This window comes from Protomyctophum parallelum, assembly GCF_964188405.1.
Source record: "Protomyctophum parallelum genome assembly, chromosome: 5".
In the NCBI taxonomy this organism is placed as follows: Eukaryota; Metazoa; Chordata; class Actinopteri; order Myctophiformes; family Myctophidae; genus Protomyctophum; species Protomyctophum parallelum.
The window spans coordinates 36,501,147-36,513,579 of record NC_139702.1 but is presented as its reverse complement, the minus strand read 5'-3'; the positions used below and the strand labels follow the sequence as shown (position 1 = coordinate 36,513,579).

Sequence of the window (12,433 nt, the reverse complement as noted above, 5' to 3'; positions counted from 1 at the left end):
CTTTTCTGTCTCATGTTGACCGCCTTACACTTGTGCCCCCGATTGAACCTGATTGAACCTGATTGACTGTCGCCTGACTTGCCAACCTGTCTTGTCTGGATGATGTTTGTGACCGTGATCTACTTTGTATATTGAATAAATTGTGCCTTTTCTATCTCATGTTGACCGCCTTAAACTTGTGCCCCCGATTGAACCTGAATAACTGTCGCCTGACTGGCCAACCTGTCTTGTCTGGATGATGTTTGTGACCATGATCTGCTATGTATATTGACTGGAGTTTTATTTTTATTTTTTATATATATATTTTATATATTGTTTTTATTGTTTTGTGTTTTGAATGTTCTTTGGTTGTCTTGATTTGGAGTTTGTGTTTTGTTATTGTGTGTTAAATTTTTTTCTCTGTTTTCATTCCTCAATTTACTTCTATATTTGTAAAAAAAAAAAAAAATGAATAAACAGAACATATAAAAAAAAAAAAAACAAGCTGTTGACTGGAGTAAAGCAACTGACTCGCACATTGTACACGCACAATTGTGTATCTACAAACTCTCTCTCTCTCTCTAATCTCTCTCTCTCTCACACACACAAACATGCATGCACGCTCAAACACATGCAGTACACTCATGCAGAAATGGCTGCATAGAAAGATTCAGAGGGTTATTTAAGTTTAGCACGTAGAAATAGAAATGTACCCACAGCGCAGCCAAATTGACCGTTTATTCTTTTCAATTATATAATTTGACTTTATTCTTTACTCAGAGAGTCACTCTAGGGGGAGACAATGGGGGTACAGTGCTAGGACGGAACAGGTGTTTAGGAGTCTCTGCAGAGAACGTGGTGTTTATTTGCAGAAAGAGGGAGAGGTGAACAGAGCAGAGGAGCGGGGAGGAAGGGAGGGGAGGAGGGGAGGAGGGGAGGAGGGGAGGAGGGGAGGGGAGGGGAGGAGGGGAGAAGGGGAGGAGGGGAGGAGGAGGGGAGGGGAGGAGGGGAGGGGAGGGGAGGAGGGGAGAAGGGGAGGAGGGGAGGAGGGGAGGGGAGGGGAGGAGGAGAGGAGGGGAGGAGGGGAGGGGAGGGGAGGAGGGGAGAAGGGGAGGAGGGGAGGAGGAGGGGAGGGGAGGAGGGGAGGGGAGGGGAGGAGGGGAGAAGGGGAGGAGGGGAGGAGGGGAGGAGGAGGAGGAGGGGAGGAGGGGAGCCGGAATTGGAAGAGTAAGTGACAGGGACACAGGTGGACGCCTCAGAGACAAACAGGAAGAGAGGGAGAGAGAGATAGAAGAGATATATCTCCAATTAAAGTGAATCTGCCTTCGTGTTGACAGAGCTGGGTCGTCTCAGCTGAGTTAAACAGCTCTGGTTCATCAAGAACTGTGCCGAAACGCACACACGCGCTGCTGCGCATCCACACGTGCACTCTCTCTCTCAAACACACAGGCACGCACGCACACGCACGCACGCATGCATGCACGCACGCACGCACGCACGCACACACACACGCACTCACCCACGCACGCACGCACACGCACCCAGCTTGTGGAGGTGTCAAAGAGCCATGCAGCGGAGTCCAGTCAAGCAGTATGTCACCATTGTTTTGCCAAGTCAACTCAGTAGAGAGCCAAACATGACCACAAGATCCCTGGAAAGATAATCACCATGTGAGGCAGACACCTCCTGTACCAGCTCTCATCAACAACACACACACACGCACAAGCACGCGCACGCACGCACACACACACACACACACACACACACACACACACACACACACACACACACACACACACACACACACACACACACACACACACACACGTGTTCTAAGGCTTGGTCTAATCAGTTATCTGCTGAACGAAGGTCTCCACTCCAACCATTAAGTCCTGTTATTCTCTCCAATCTATAGCCCCAACATTTCCTGCGCTTCCACTACTTGGTACTGCTGCTTGATTGCAATTTGGTGCCAAGGAAGGGAAGGGAGGAGAGGAGAGGAGGGGAGAGGAGGGGAGGGGAGGGGAGGGGAGGGGAGGGGAGGGGAGGGGAGGGGAGGGGAGAGGAGAGGAGAGGAGAGGAGAGGAGAGGAGAGGAGAGGAGAGGAGAGGAGAGGAGAGGAGAGGAGAGGAGAGGAGAGGAGAGGAGAGGAGAGGAGAGGAGAGGAGAGGAGAGGAGAGGAGAGGAGAGGAGAGGAGAGGAGAGGAGAGGAGAGGAGAGGAGAGGAGAGGAGAGAAAGGGAGGAAAGGAGATAAAGACAATAGATACTCAATCCACTTCCTTAGGTGAAGGGACATTGTGACTCTGGCCATCAACAGGTCATGGGTGAAGGCTTTTAAGCTCCATAAAAACGGCAGGGTTAAGTATAGGTGACATATCCTTCCATAAGTAAAAAGTAAAAGTATCAGAAGTACAATTCATTCTGTGCCGCTAGGTGGTAGCATTGGTGTAGTTAAGCTGTGCCAGCGCATTCACTTCAAGAGGATAATTTTCATCCCCGATGTAGCCCCCTGCTCACTGTCACTCTAAGGATTGGCTATCATTAGCACACACTGTTTACCTCTCGCCAGAAACGTTTACATGTCGGGAGCGATGCGAGAAAAAAGTCACAAATGACATCCGAACTTTGGATGGCTGACTATCACCAAGGACAGCGCTCATAGTTTCTGAGTTATGGGGCTTTGAAAATCCTGCTTGTAACCGAGGAAAATGGAGAGGAGTTGTACAAATCCCATAGCTGGTGGTGACGGAAGTGTTGCATAGCAACCGGACAAATGTTGCTTCATATATGGAGTATACGAGGGGGTACGAATATATACGTACCTAGAAGATAACGTCCCATAGCTGGGGGGTATATTCGTACTTCGAACAAAAATAGTTAACGGCAAGACATTAAATGTTGATGTTTGACGTTATGTTGATGTCTATGATGATGTTAATGAATAAATAAATATTAATATGTAATTAATACAAATTATTGCGAACGCAGTGAGCCACTTAGTATGACAGCAAGGGCTGAATGTCTGTGTGTCACGCTGTTACACCACCCGCCCGCCACCAGAGGGCGCAGCTAGACAGCAAGGGCTGACGCAGCTAGACAGCAAGGGCTGAATGTCTGTGTGTCCCGCTGTTACACCACCCGCCGCTGCTTAACAACGACACTGTCTGTAACTTGCTCGCTGTTACACCACCCGCCGCTGCTTAACAACGACACTGTCTGTAACTTGTTGTACTAGGCCCAACATAAAAATAATACTGTCACAACGACACTGTCTGTAACTAGGCTATGTGTACTAGTGTGTGCATATGGGCTAACGTTTGTGTGCATATGGGCTAACGTTAGCTAAGCAGTCACAGTCCTGTTTACTGCTGCTCAACAACGACACACCAGAGGGCGCAGCTAGACAGCAAGGGCTGAATGTCTGTGTGTCCCGCTGTTACACCACCCGCCGCTGCTTAACAACGACACTGAATGTCTGTGTGTCCCGCTGTTATTGCAATTTACGATCTGCGTTCGCTTCCCGCGTTCTCGCGTCTTACTTGTTATAACATTTAAATTCAGATTCTCTTCCGTTCCAGTTTGGTAATGTTATGAGCAGGATCATTAGATGGCAACAGATGCAATGCTTTCTTTAACAGTGTTGTCACTGTGCCACATGCCATCAGAATTTGACATCTAAGAAAATTATATCTACTATTGCCTAAAGGTGCAAAGGTGTATAAACAATTAGAAAAATAAAAGAAAGAAAGAGAGGGGGAGGAGAAGAGGTGTGTGTGTGTGTGTGTGTGTGTGTGTGTGTGTGTGTGTGTGTGTGTGTGTGTGTGTGTGTGTGTGTGTGTGTGTGTGTGTGTGTGTGTGCATGTGTGTGTCTATTTATTCAGTGTCCTCGCCTCCCAGAGATGCACATAACATGAATAATTTCATGACTTTGTTGAGGGGGGAAACTTTCAAAAGTGTGGCAAGGCGGACTTGGGCGTGATAAATTATTAAAGCGCTTCATCAGAGCCACGCTGCACGCTGCATGTATGAAGACGTGATGAAACAACTCCATGAACAGGGTGAGGAGACATGATGAGTGACTTTGACAATGACATCCACACGCATTCTATGCATGCAGAATATATATATACTGTATACAGTACATCTAAAGAGGACACTTGATAAAACAGTCCTGTATGAAGTGAGACGGAAATGGATGTGCGGAGGAATAAAGACTATGGGATAAAGGAGCGAAAATGAAGACGGAAAAAACACATTACGGTACTCTGAAAAACCCTGCACGTTCTTTTAACTCTGAGTCTTATACCCAGGTGTTAAAACCAAGTGTCGTTGCTAGACTACAAACAACGTTATTATTTTCAGCGCCCACGTTGTGTATGTGTACAGTACTGTATGTATCATGTGTAATTGTGCCACTTCAATGGTCTTTTTTTTTTTATCCCACGATTTTGTAACCCATTTCTTCACCCAGTGTATGTAATCCTGGGCGCTACACTTCCTCTGCCAACCTGGGGGGGGCAGCGGACTGTCCTCATGCTTCCTTCTGTGCATGAGGAGTCCAAGCTGCTACTTTTCACCTGACAGGGGTTTTCCCTCTATCGGGCGCCCCGGCTGGCCAGGGGGAGGTCGTTTAGAGACCAGGATTACTGCATGTTTTTGTGAGGGTACCTACTAGCCTAGGGGACACAGGGAGAACATGCAAACTCCACACAGAAACTCCTCACTTCAATGGTCTTAAAGTGAGGCGTGGTCAGGTGCAATGCTGGCACAATGCTGTCTTACAGGGAGTGAGAGATGTGATTGTGCCTTAGACCAGTTCATTTCAATAAGTATAGGCTGTACTTTAATCAATGCTGATAGAATTTTGGCGCCCCAATCAAACAGCATCCCTGTCATGCTTTAATAGGTGGTTTAATTAAAGGGAGAATGAGCTTCGATTCTGATTATTATTGTCTCCACCAGGCTGAAGGCATGGGGAGAGAGTATGTTTTATGGAGGGATAGACAGTAGGCTGACAGGAAATGGGGAGAGAGATGGGGGGGTGACATGCAGTAAAGGCCATTGGGATCGGGAGTCGAACCCGCGGCACATGCCAGACTGGATTACCAGCCAAGGTGCCTGGACCACTGAGCCACGGCCCTGATTATTACGTTGGATATGTCAAGATATATCACAAGATGTTTCTTGGACATTTATTAATTTAGGACTCATAATTACAGGACATAACTGCATTCCCCCAAAATACGCAGCAAAGCCACGGAGGCTACTTGTTTAAGTTGTTTGATTCTCCTCCGACGTGCCAATTCCACAATTTAGATATCAATGCACCATGCAGGTGCTTATTGCTTAATATGAAGGGAAGCAGGAAGATACGGTACATTGGTCTAATTCAAAGCTAAATATAAATAAAAAAGAGCTAATTCAGACACTAAACCCTATGCGCTTGCCACTAGTAACAGAGTTGGGTATACCACCCCAAAGCTACAATTAAAAAAAAAAAGATTTAACTTTTTTTTACAAGAAGAAGAAGAAGAAGAAGAAGAAGAAGAAGTGCCCATACCCTGGGTAAGGGCCTTTCTGTGTGGACTTTGCATGTTCTCCCCGTGTCCTTTAGGGTTGGCAGAGGAAGTGTAGCGCCCAGGATTATTATTAGTAATGACACTGGATGAAAAGTCATGGGATAAAACTTTAAGAAAAATATTTATAATATATAATATATATAATATAATAATATCTATGCTCTACAGTATGTGTACAATATGTGGCATTCAAACTCTTTGCCCTTTCCTGATCTTTTCCCGAAGGTTTTTTGAAAATGCATGTTTTCCCTGCCGGTTCTATTCACTGAATAGCCTCGCTAATTATACAGTATAATGCTTTGCTACTGAAAATAGGTGTCCAGCGGAGGAACTCTATCCATTCAGAGAATCAGAATAGAAGGAACACAAAACACACCTTGGCAAATGCACCCCTTTCTCACCGACGATGTTCTGTTTCTGACAATGCACTGACAATGTATTGAATTCTTGCCAAAGGCAGGACATCAAACGGCATATCTGTATGTGAGTGTGTACTGTACAGTACTGTACTGTACTGTACTGTACTGTACTGTACTGTACTGTACTGTACTGTACTGTACTGTACTGTACTGTACTGTACTGTACTGTACTGTACTGTACTGTACTGTACTGTACTGTACTGTACTGTACTGTACTGTACATAAGCTACAGTACATGTACACAGTACACATACAGCATGGAGGACAGAAAGAGAGAGAGAGATGCAGGGTGGCAGTTGTGGGGTTTAGGCAGACATAAGAGGCATGCAAACACTTGTACTGTAAACAATACATGTGGCAGAGAGCGGCGGCTCATCGTTTCTATCTAATTATCACTCAGGGGAAGAGAAATATTGTGCATTTCAAAAGGATGTGCCGCACGCAGCGAGATGGAGTGACTGGGTGAACCCTCACAGTCTGGGTGCCAGACTAGAACTATGATGACCTACCTTCTTTTTTACCAAGGAAAACTAAATAAGAACTATATATAAAAACTAAGCTATGATGACTAAAACTAAGACTAAATGTATTGACAAGTCAACAAATAAAAACTGGACTAAAATGTTAGGGAGGAACTAGTGGAGAAGAGATCCAGTAGAACTAAAAGGCAAGCCATTTTATGTTTGGTTTGCCCTCTGAAAATAGCAGATCTACAAGCTCACAACGCGTCGCACTACAACAAGTCCATCAAGGCCTGCCAAAACACATTTTACTCGACAAAAACAACTGGAGATTTTCTCGACGAAAATCTAATGGCATTTAGTCGGCTAAAACTAGACTGACACTAAAGCATTTCAGATGACAAAAACATGACTACAACTACATTTTATTCAAAGACTTTGACTAAAACTAAATATTTGCTGTCAAAATCAACACTGCTGTGCGCTTGTCTGCGGGTCAACTCACCTTTATTCTATTTCTATATTCCCCTTATGTTAATCTTACTGGTACACTGACGTTTAAAGCAAACAAACTTGCTACTGTATATATCTTAGCATAATATAATTGCACAGTTTGACAGTTTGTCAGCGTGTTTTGATGTGTCCTTAAGAGCTGACACACTGCATGCCACATATAAATGATTCACAACAATAGTCGTTTTTATACACACAGTAATAAGATCAGAAAATCATATCATCAAGGTGTGCGTGCGTGCGTGAGTGAGTGTGTTTGCGTGCGACGTGCGTTGTGCGTGCGACGCGTGTGCGTGTGCGTGCATGTGTGCATGTGAGAGAGAGAGAGCGTGCATGCGTGTGAGAGAGTGTGCGTGTGTGTACGTGTGCACATGGGCAGGGCAATATTCAATATAAGATTGATATTGTGATATGAGACTATAGATATTACTTACTGTAAATCGCTCTGGATTAAGAGTGTCTGCTAAATGCCTAAATTGTAAATTGATATTGTCTGGGACTTTTGTAATATGGAAAAAACAATGTCGCTTCCTGGCTTTAAAGCCTGCATTACAGTACAGATACATGATCTATTATTATATAAAAGCATTACTGATGACTATAAAAAAACAATAGGGTTTAGTGGTTAATCATGCTATTCGATGTACTGTAGTAGATTATAATTATTATTCATGTCAATTAATTAAATGAAAATTAAAATGAATTATCTTCAAAAAGTTATTATTCGACTATTAAATACAAAAAAAGTATTTGATTTAGTTCATTTCAGAGTTTATCAGTGCGTGTGAGTGTACGTGTGCGACATGCGTGCATGCGTACGTACGAGTGTGTGTGTGTGTGCATGTGTGTGTGCGCGTGTGCGTGTGTGCATACGCAGATGAACGTCCCACAGCAGCAGCCACAGATTCCAAGACTGCAGCTGCCTCAAAACGACCCTGATCTGAACCGGCCAATCAGCGGGCTCCGTTTTTTTCAGTCGGACAGACACAACACAGTAATTGGTGGCTTCTCCGAGTACAGTACTCCAATTACAGAGCCTCGGAGGACTGGATCAGACTCATCTTACTCTCTCTGGCCTATTTCCTGACACAGTTTGGACTTTGGACGCTTATGAAGAAGAATACTAGTGGCGAGCAGAAAGCAGAAACCATGGTTTTAAGTCGCATTAGTAATGAATGATCAGAAGACTGTGGAGTTTTTTTTAGCCATGGACTGTTTCCCCGGAACCGTTACAGAAAGAACCCCCCCCGGCGTGAAGCACTATCGCTGGCTTTGATTCCAACAGCTCAAAACATATATATTTTTAAAAACATGACAAACTTTGCTGCTCTTGGCTTGCATGGTTCTATGTTAACGTGGATGTGGACAAGCACCCGTGGAGGTACAGAGGAAGGGATTATATGGTCCTTGACCAAAGTCCACTCTCCAGGCAATGCATATAGAAATACATGCACAGAAAGGGGGGATTGGTAGGAATATTGACCTGTCACGTTTTTTTCCCCCTTTATTTGGGGGGGGGGGGGGGGGGTTAAAGGGAAATTCATGCAGTTGAGGAAGTTAATTTATTCCTTGTCTTGATCATTTAGTGAGGGTGCGGAGCGGGGAAGAGAGAGAGAGAGAGAGAGAGAGAGAGAGAGTGCGGGGAAGCATTCATTGATTGTATATGTATTTATCTCCCCCCCGGTCAGCAGTCTGGCTTGTTGCTGCATTCTGGAGGTCGTTCTCCACATTGAATGCCCATTGATCTCCTCCTTAGAGCCTCGTGAGACAGCCACAGCTCCATTATAAGACTGATCACACATCCGCCGTAAACACATGTTGTTGTGCATGCATAGATGAGGACGTAGACGCAACAGAACACACGTGTGTGCGTGCGATTAAGCATTCATAAACACTTTATATTATCTGTTTTACAATTACATACACTCACGCGGGCGTACACACACTCAGACACACGCCCGTGCACTTACACCATTACACACTACACATCTTGCACGTATACTGATCGGTATAAACTAACTTTTGCAGCTGCCTCTACCTATAATTCCTTGTACTGCGTCCTGCTAAGTGAGTGTGAGAGCATGCATTAATTCAGACATCATTTAATAAGACAAGCAGCCAGACTGCCCTGACCACTCCATAGGAAGGTGTTGAAAGGCTATTATGCTGGGCAAATAGCGTTTAGCTCTCCAGGGCCTAACGCCCTCCCGCCCAGAACGGTGTTAAGACTGACCTCACAGCCAACACAGCCAACATTCAACAGGAATGCATTAGAATTTTGGTCAGCAGCTGTGGAAGTGCTGCAGTAAACGTGTGTGTGCATGTGCGCGTGCGTGCGTGCATGCGCATGTGCGTGCATGAGTGTGTTGGGGGTCAAACAAGGACAGGTAGCATTATAAGCAGGACATTATACATGACATTATACATTATTATAAGCGGGACATTATACTGTAGCACAGTGGTTCATTAAGGATGCCCAAATGAATAGGACCTCCATTTGAAAATATTTTGTGCATACCAGGGACCCCATGCAAGATTTGTGTCTTTGGTCATTTAAAAAAAAGAAAAGCAGATCTCCAAGCTTATAATATCTGATTAGCTGGTCACGTGCAAGTGTCCGACCCGGCTGGGTCATAGCAAAGACACTGGGGACCCCTGGGGGTTCCCGGGGGCCCCACTTTCAACCATGCACTGCTGGAGCAGAATATAATGTGAACAAAGATGAGATAGTCCATCATGGTGACTCATCCTTAGCCACTGTAAGATTTTAATCCAGTTATGATGACAGCGCCAACAGCACTGGAATGTTCTGAGCCAAATTATGTGCATTTCTAAAGTCTATAGTAGTTCAGGCCAAAAATGCATGACAACAAGAAACCGCTTTAAAGGGATATATTACTTAAAAAAAAAACTTTTGGTCATTTCATCGTCTACTCAGGCTTATGTGAACAGCCCAGACAGTATTTATATACTTGTTATTATTTTTTGCTTCCTATACAAACCCATTGTAGCTTGTTTTATAATTTTTTTATAAATTATTTATGGATCTTAATTCTTTCTCATTCTTTTCATTTTCCAAAAACAATTTAAAATATAGATTTTTTAAAGTGAAATATCCCTTTAGGCCTAATTAATATTTTGTCGTATGATGGTGTTGTGTCTTGTGCCGAAAACAGCCAAGCCCCACAACGCGTCGTACGCTGAAGTGAAGCTTTAGAAAACAGCCAAGCCCACAAGGCGTCGTACGCTGAAGTGAAGCTTTAGAAAACAGCCAAGCCCCAGAACGCGTCGTATGCTGAAGTGAAGCTTTAGAAAACAGCCAAGCCCACAACGCGTCGTACGCTGAAGTGAAGCTTTAGAAAACAGCCAAGCCCACAAGGCGTCGTACGCTGAAGTGAAGCTTTAGAAAACAGCCAAGCCCACAACGTGTTGTACGATGAAGTGAAGCTTTAGAAAACAGCCAAGCCCACAACGTGTTGTACGATGAAGTGAAGCTTTAGAATGTAGCAGAGAATCACAAAAGTCTACCTTTCTAATCAGAAACTGTTGGGATCAGATGCGTCTGAGTGTTAACAAGCGTGCACAGCGCAGCCATCTGTGACCACAGAGAGCGCGGATAGATCTTATCCATTTTCAAGCTAGGCCTATTAATAATTCCAAATTCCAAATTAACATTTGGATGAAAGAGGCTGTGGATATTCATTATTCAAAAGGAAAATGCATTAATCATAAAGATTACTAACATGACAGCACGTTTTGCATGCATTTTCATCAGCCACACACTCCTCTTTCTAAGATTATTTCTCTCGAAACAAGATGATCCAGAGGTGTAGTACGTTGAGTTACATGACTGGGATAATTCGTTTTTTCTTTCATGATTTCATCACCCACTGATGAACAGATTTGATGAACAGACAGACATACTTCCATACATAGACTAGGGCCTAGTCTCATCATAGATTTACAATAGGCTCTATATATATATAGGTGATATGCACATATGGAAAATAAATTGGGCCTCGTCTTTACTTCCTTCACAGGTCTAATTAAGGATCTGTTCCTTTTAGTTCCATTTAGTGCTCGAATGGAACCAAATAGACGAGTATGTGTCAATTTACACACATTGGAACCCCCTCAAGGAACCACGAGGGTATACCTAGAGCCCACTATGAGAGTGAGACCCACTGGTGTTTGCACATTATCAGCACATTATCAGCACCCTGACTCTGTTTGACCACAATGGTCTAATTTGTGTAATTGGTAAGACCTGGGAGAAAGTGTTAAAATGATGTTTTTGGCCACGTTCATTAGGTATGCCTGATTTGCCTGGTGGGTGGTGATGGGTGGTGATCCACCTGAACCCACAGCTGTTGTTGTATGGCAAATTGGCAATGATATTGTGAAATTTGTGATGTCACTATATCATTTCGATTGGGCCTTTTGAGAAACCAAAAATTCACAGGGAAGACATATTTCAATGTTCTAACCACACCTGGGGGTCTATTAGAGTAATGTTAACTCCATAGACACAGAAAAAGTGCAAAAATCACGGCACTCCATCTTTAATTTCTTTCCAATATGGCTGCTGTGCATAGAGCCTATACGATGGCACACTGTGCAGCGGAACTAGCATGAGACAGAGGTTGTGAGGTGTGGTCAAACCACCAGGACGAGAAAAGGGGCGGGACGAGGGCCTTACCGTTGTTGCCGAAGTCCAGCGAGTACTTGACCACGTGGTAGTTATTCCACACGTACAGCAGGTTGTCCCGGGGGTTGTAATCCACGGCGGCGATGTACTGGTAGGAGTTGGGGAAGGGTATGCTCAGCACCGTCTCCTTGCCCTTGTCCGTGTTGTACATGTAGTCGATCTTGTTGCCCGTGCCCTCGTTGTCGTCGTCCTCGTACACCGTCTTCACCACGTACAGGACGCCACAGATCATGAAGGCGTTGGACGCCGTGCGCTTGTCGTAGCTGGTGTCCCACGAGCCCTCGATGCGCAGCGTGTACGGGTTGAGCTGGCTCACCACCATGCGCCCGTTGTTCTGCTCCGTGGCGTAGATCACCCAGAGGCCGTTCTCGTCCACCGCCAGGTCGATGTCCGACTTGCCGCCCCAGCGGTACGGCGAGGTGTCGTGGTAGTTGGCGTTGGCGATGATGGCCTCGCCGCTCTTGATGCGCGTGCGCAGGTCGAACTTGACGATGTTACGCGTGCGCTCCTTGTTGAAGAAGAGCGCGCCGTCGTACACCACGAAGCCCGTGCCGTCGACGCGGTGCGGGAGCTTGTAGGTGGTGGTGGGCCGTCCCGCGATGAAGTCCTCCTTGGAGGAGTACTCCGTCAGCGTGTCCGTGCGGTAGGGCGTCCAGGGCATGTAGTATATCTTGTCTGAAGCCTGTAGGGGGTCTTTGCACCAGGCGCCCGACTGGTGGTCTGACTCGAAGAGGTGCTCACTCTGGTACACTCCTCGCAGGATGCCGGGGCAC

The 12,433-nt window shown here is 45.3% G+C and overlaps 1 protein-coding gene across 6 annotated transcripts in view; it reads right to left on the bottom strand.

Moving 5' to 3' along the window:
* LOC310859363 (adhesion G protein-coupled receptor L3-like) overlaps positions 1-12,433 on the bottom strand; it is a 231,822-nt gene that overhangs the window by 92,924 nt on the left and 126,465 nt on the right. For all 6 annotated transcript variants that reach the window (XM_083765860.1, XM_083765862.1, XM_083765863.1 and 3 more), the window contains one exon: positions 11,652-12,433. This exon is cut by the window's right edge and continues 7 nt beyond it. In XM_083765860.1, coding sequence (XP_083621986.1) covers positions 11,652-12,433 — 782 coding nt within the window. The remainder of the gene's footprint in view (positions 1-11,651) is intronic.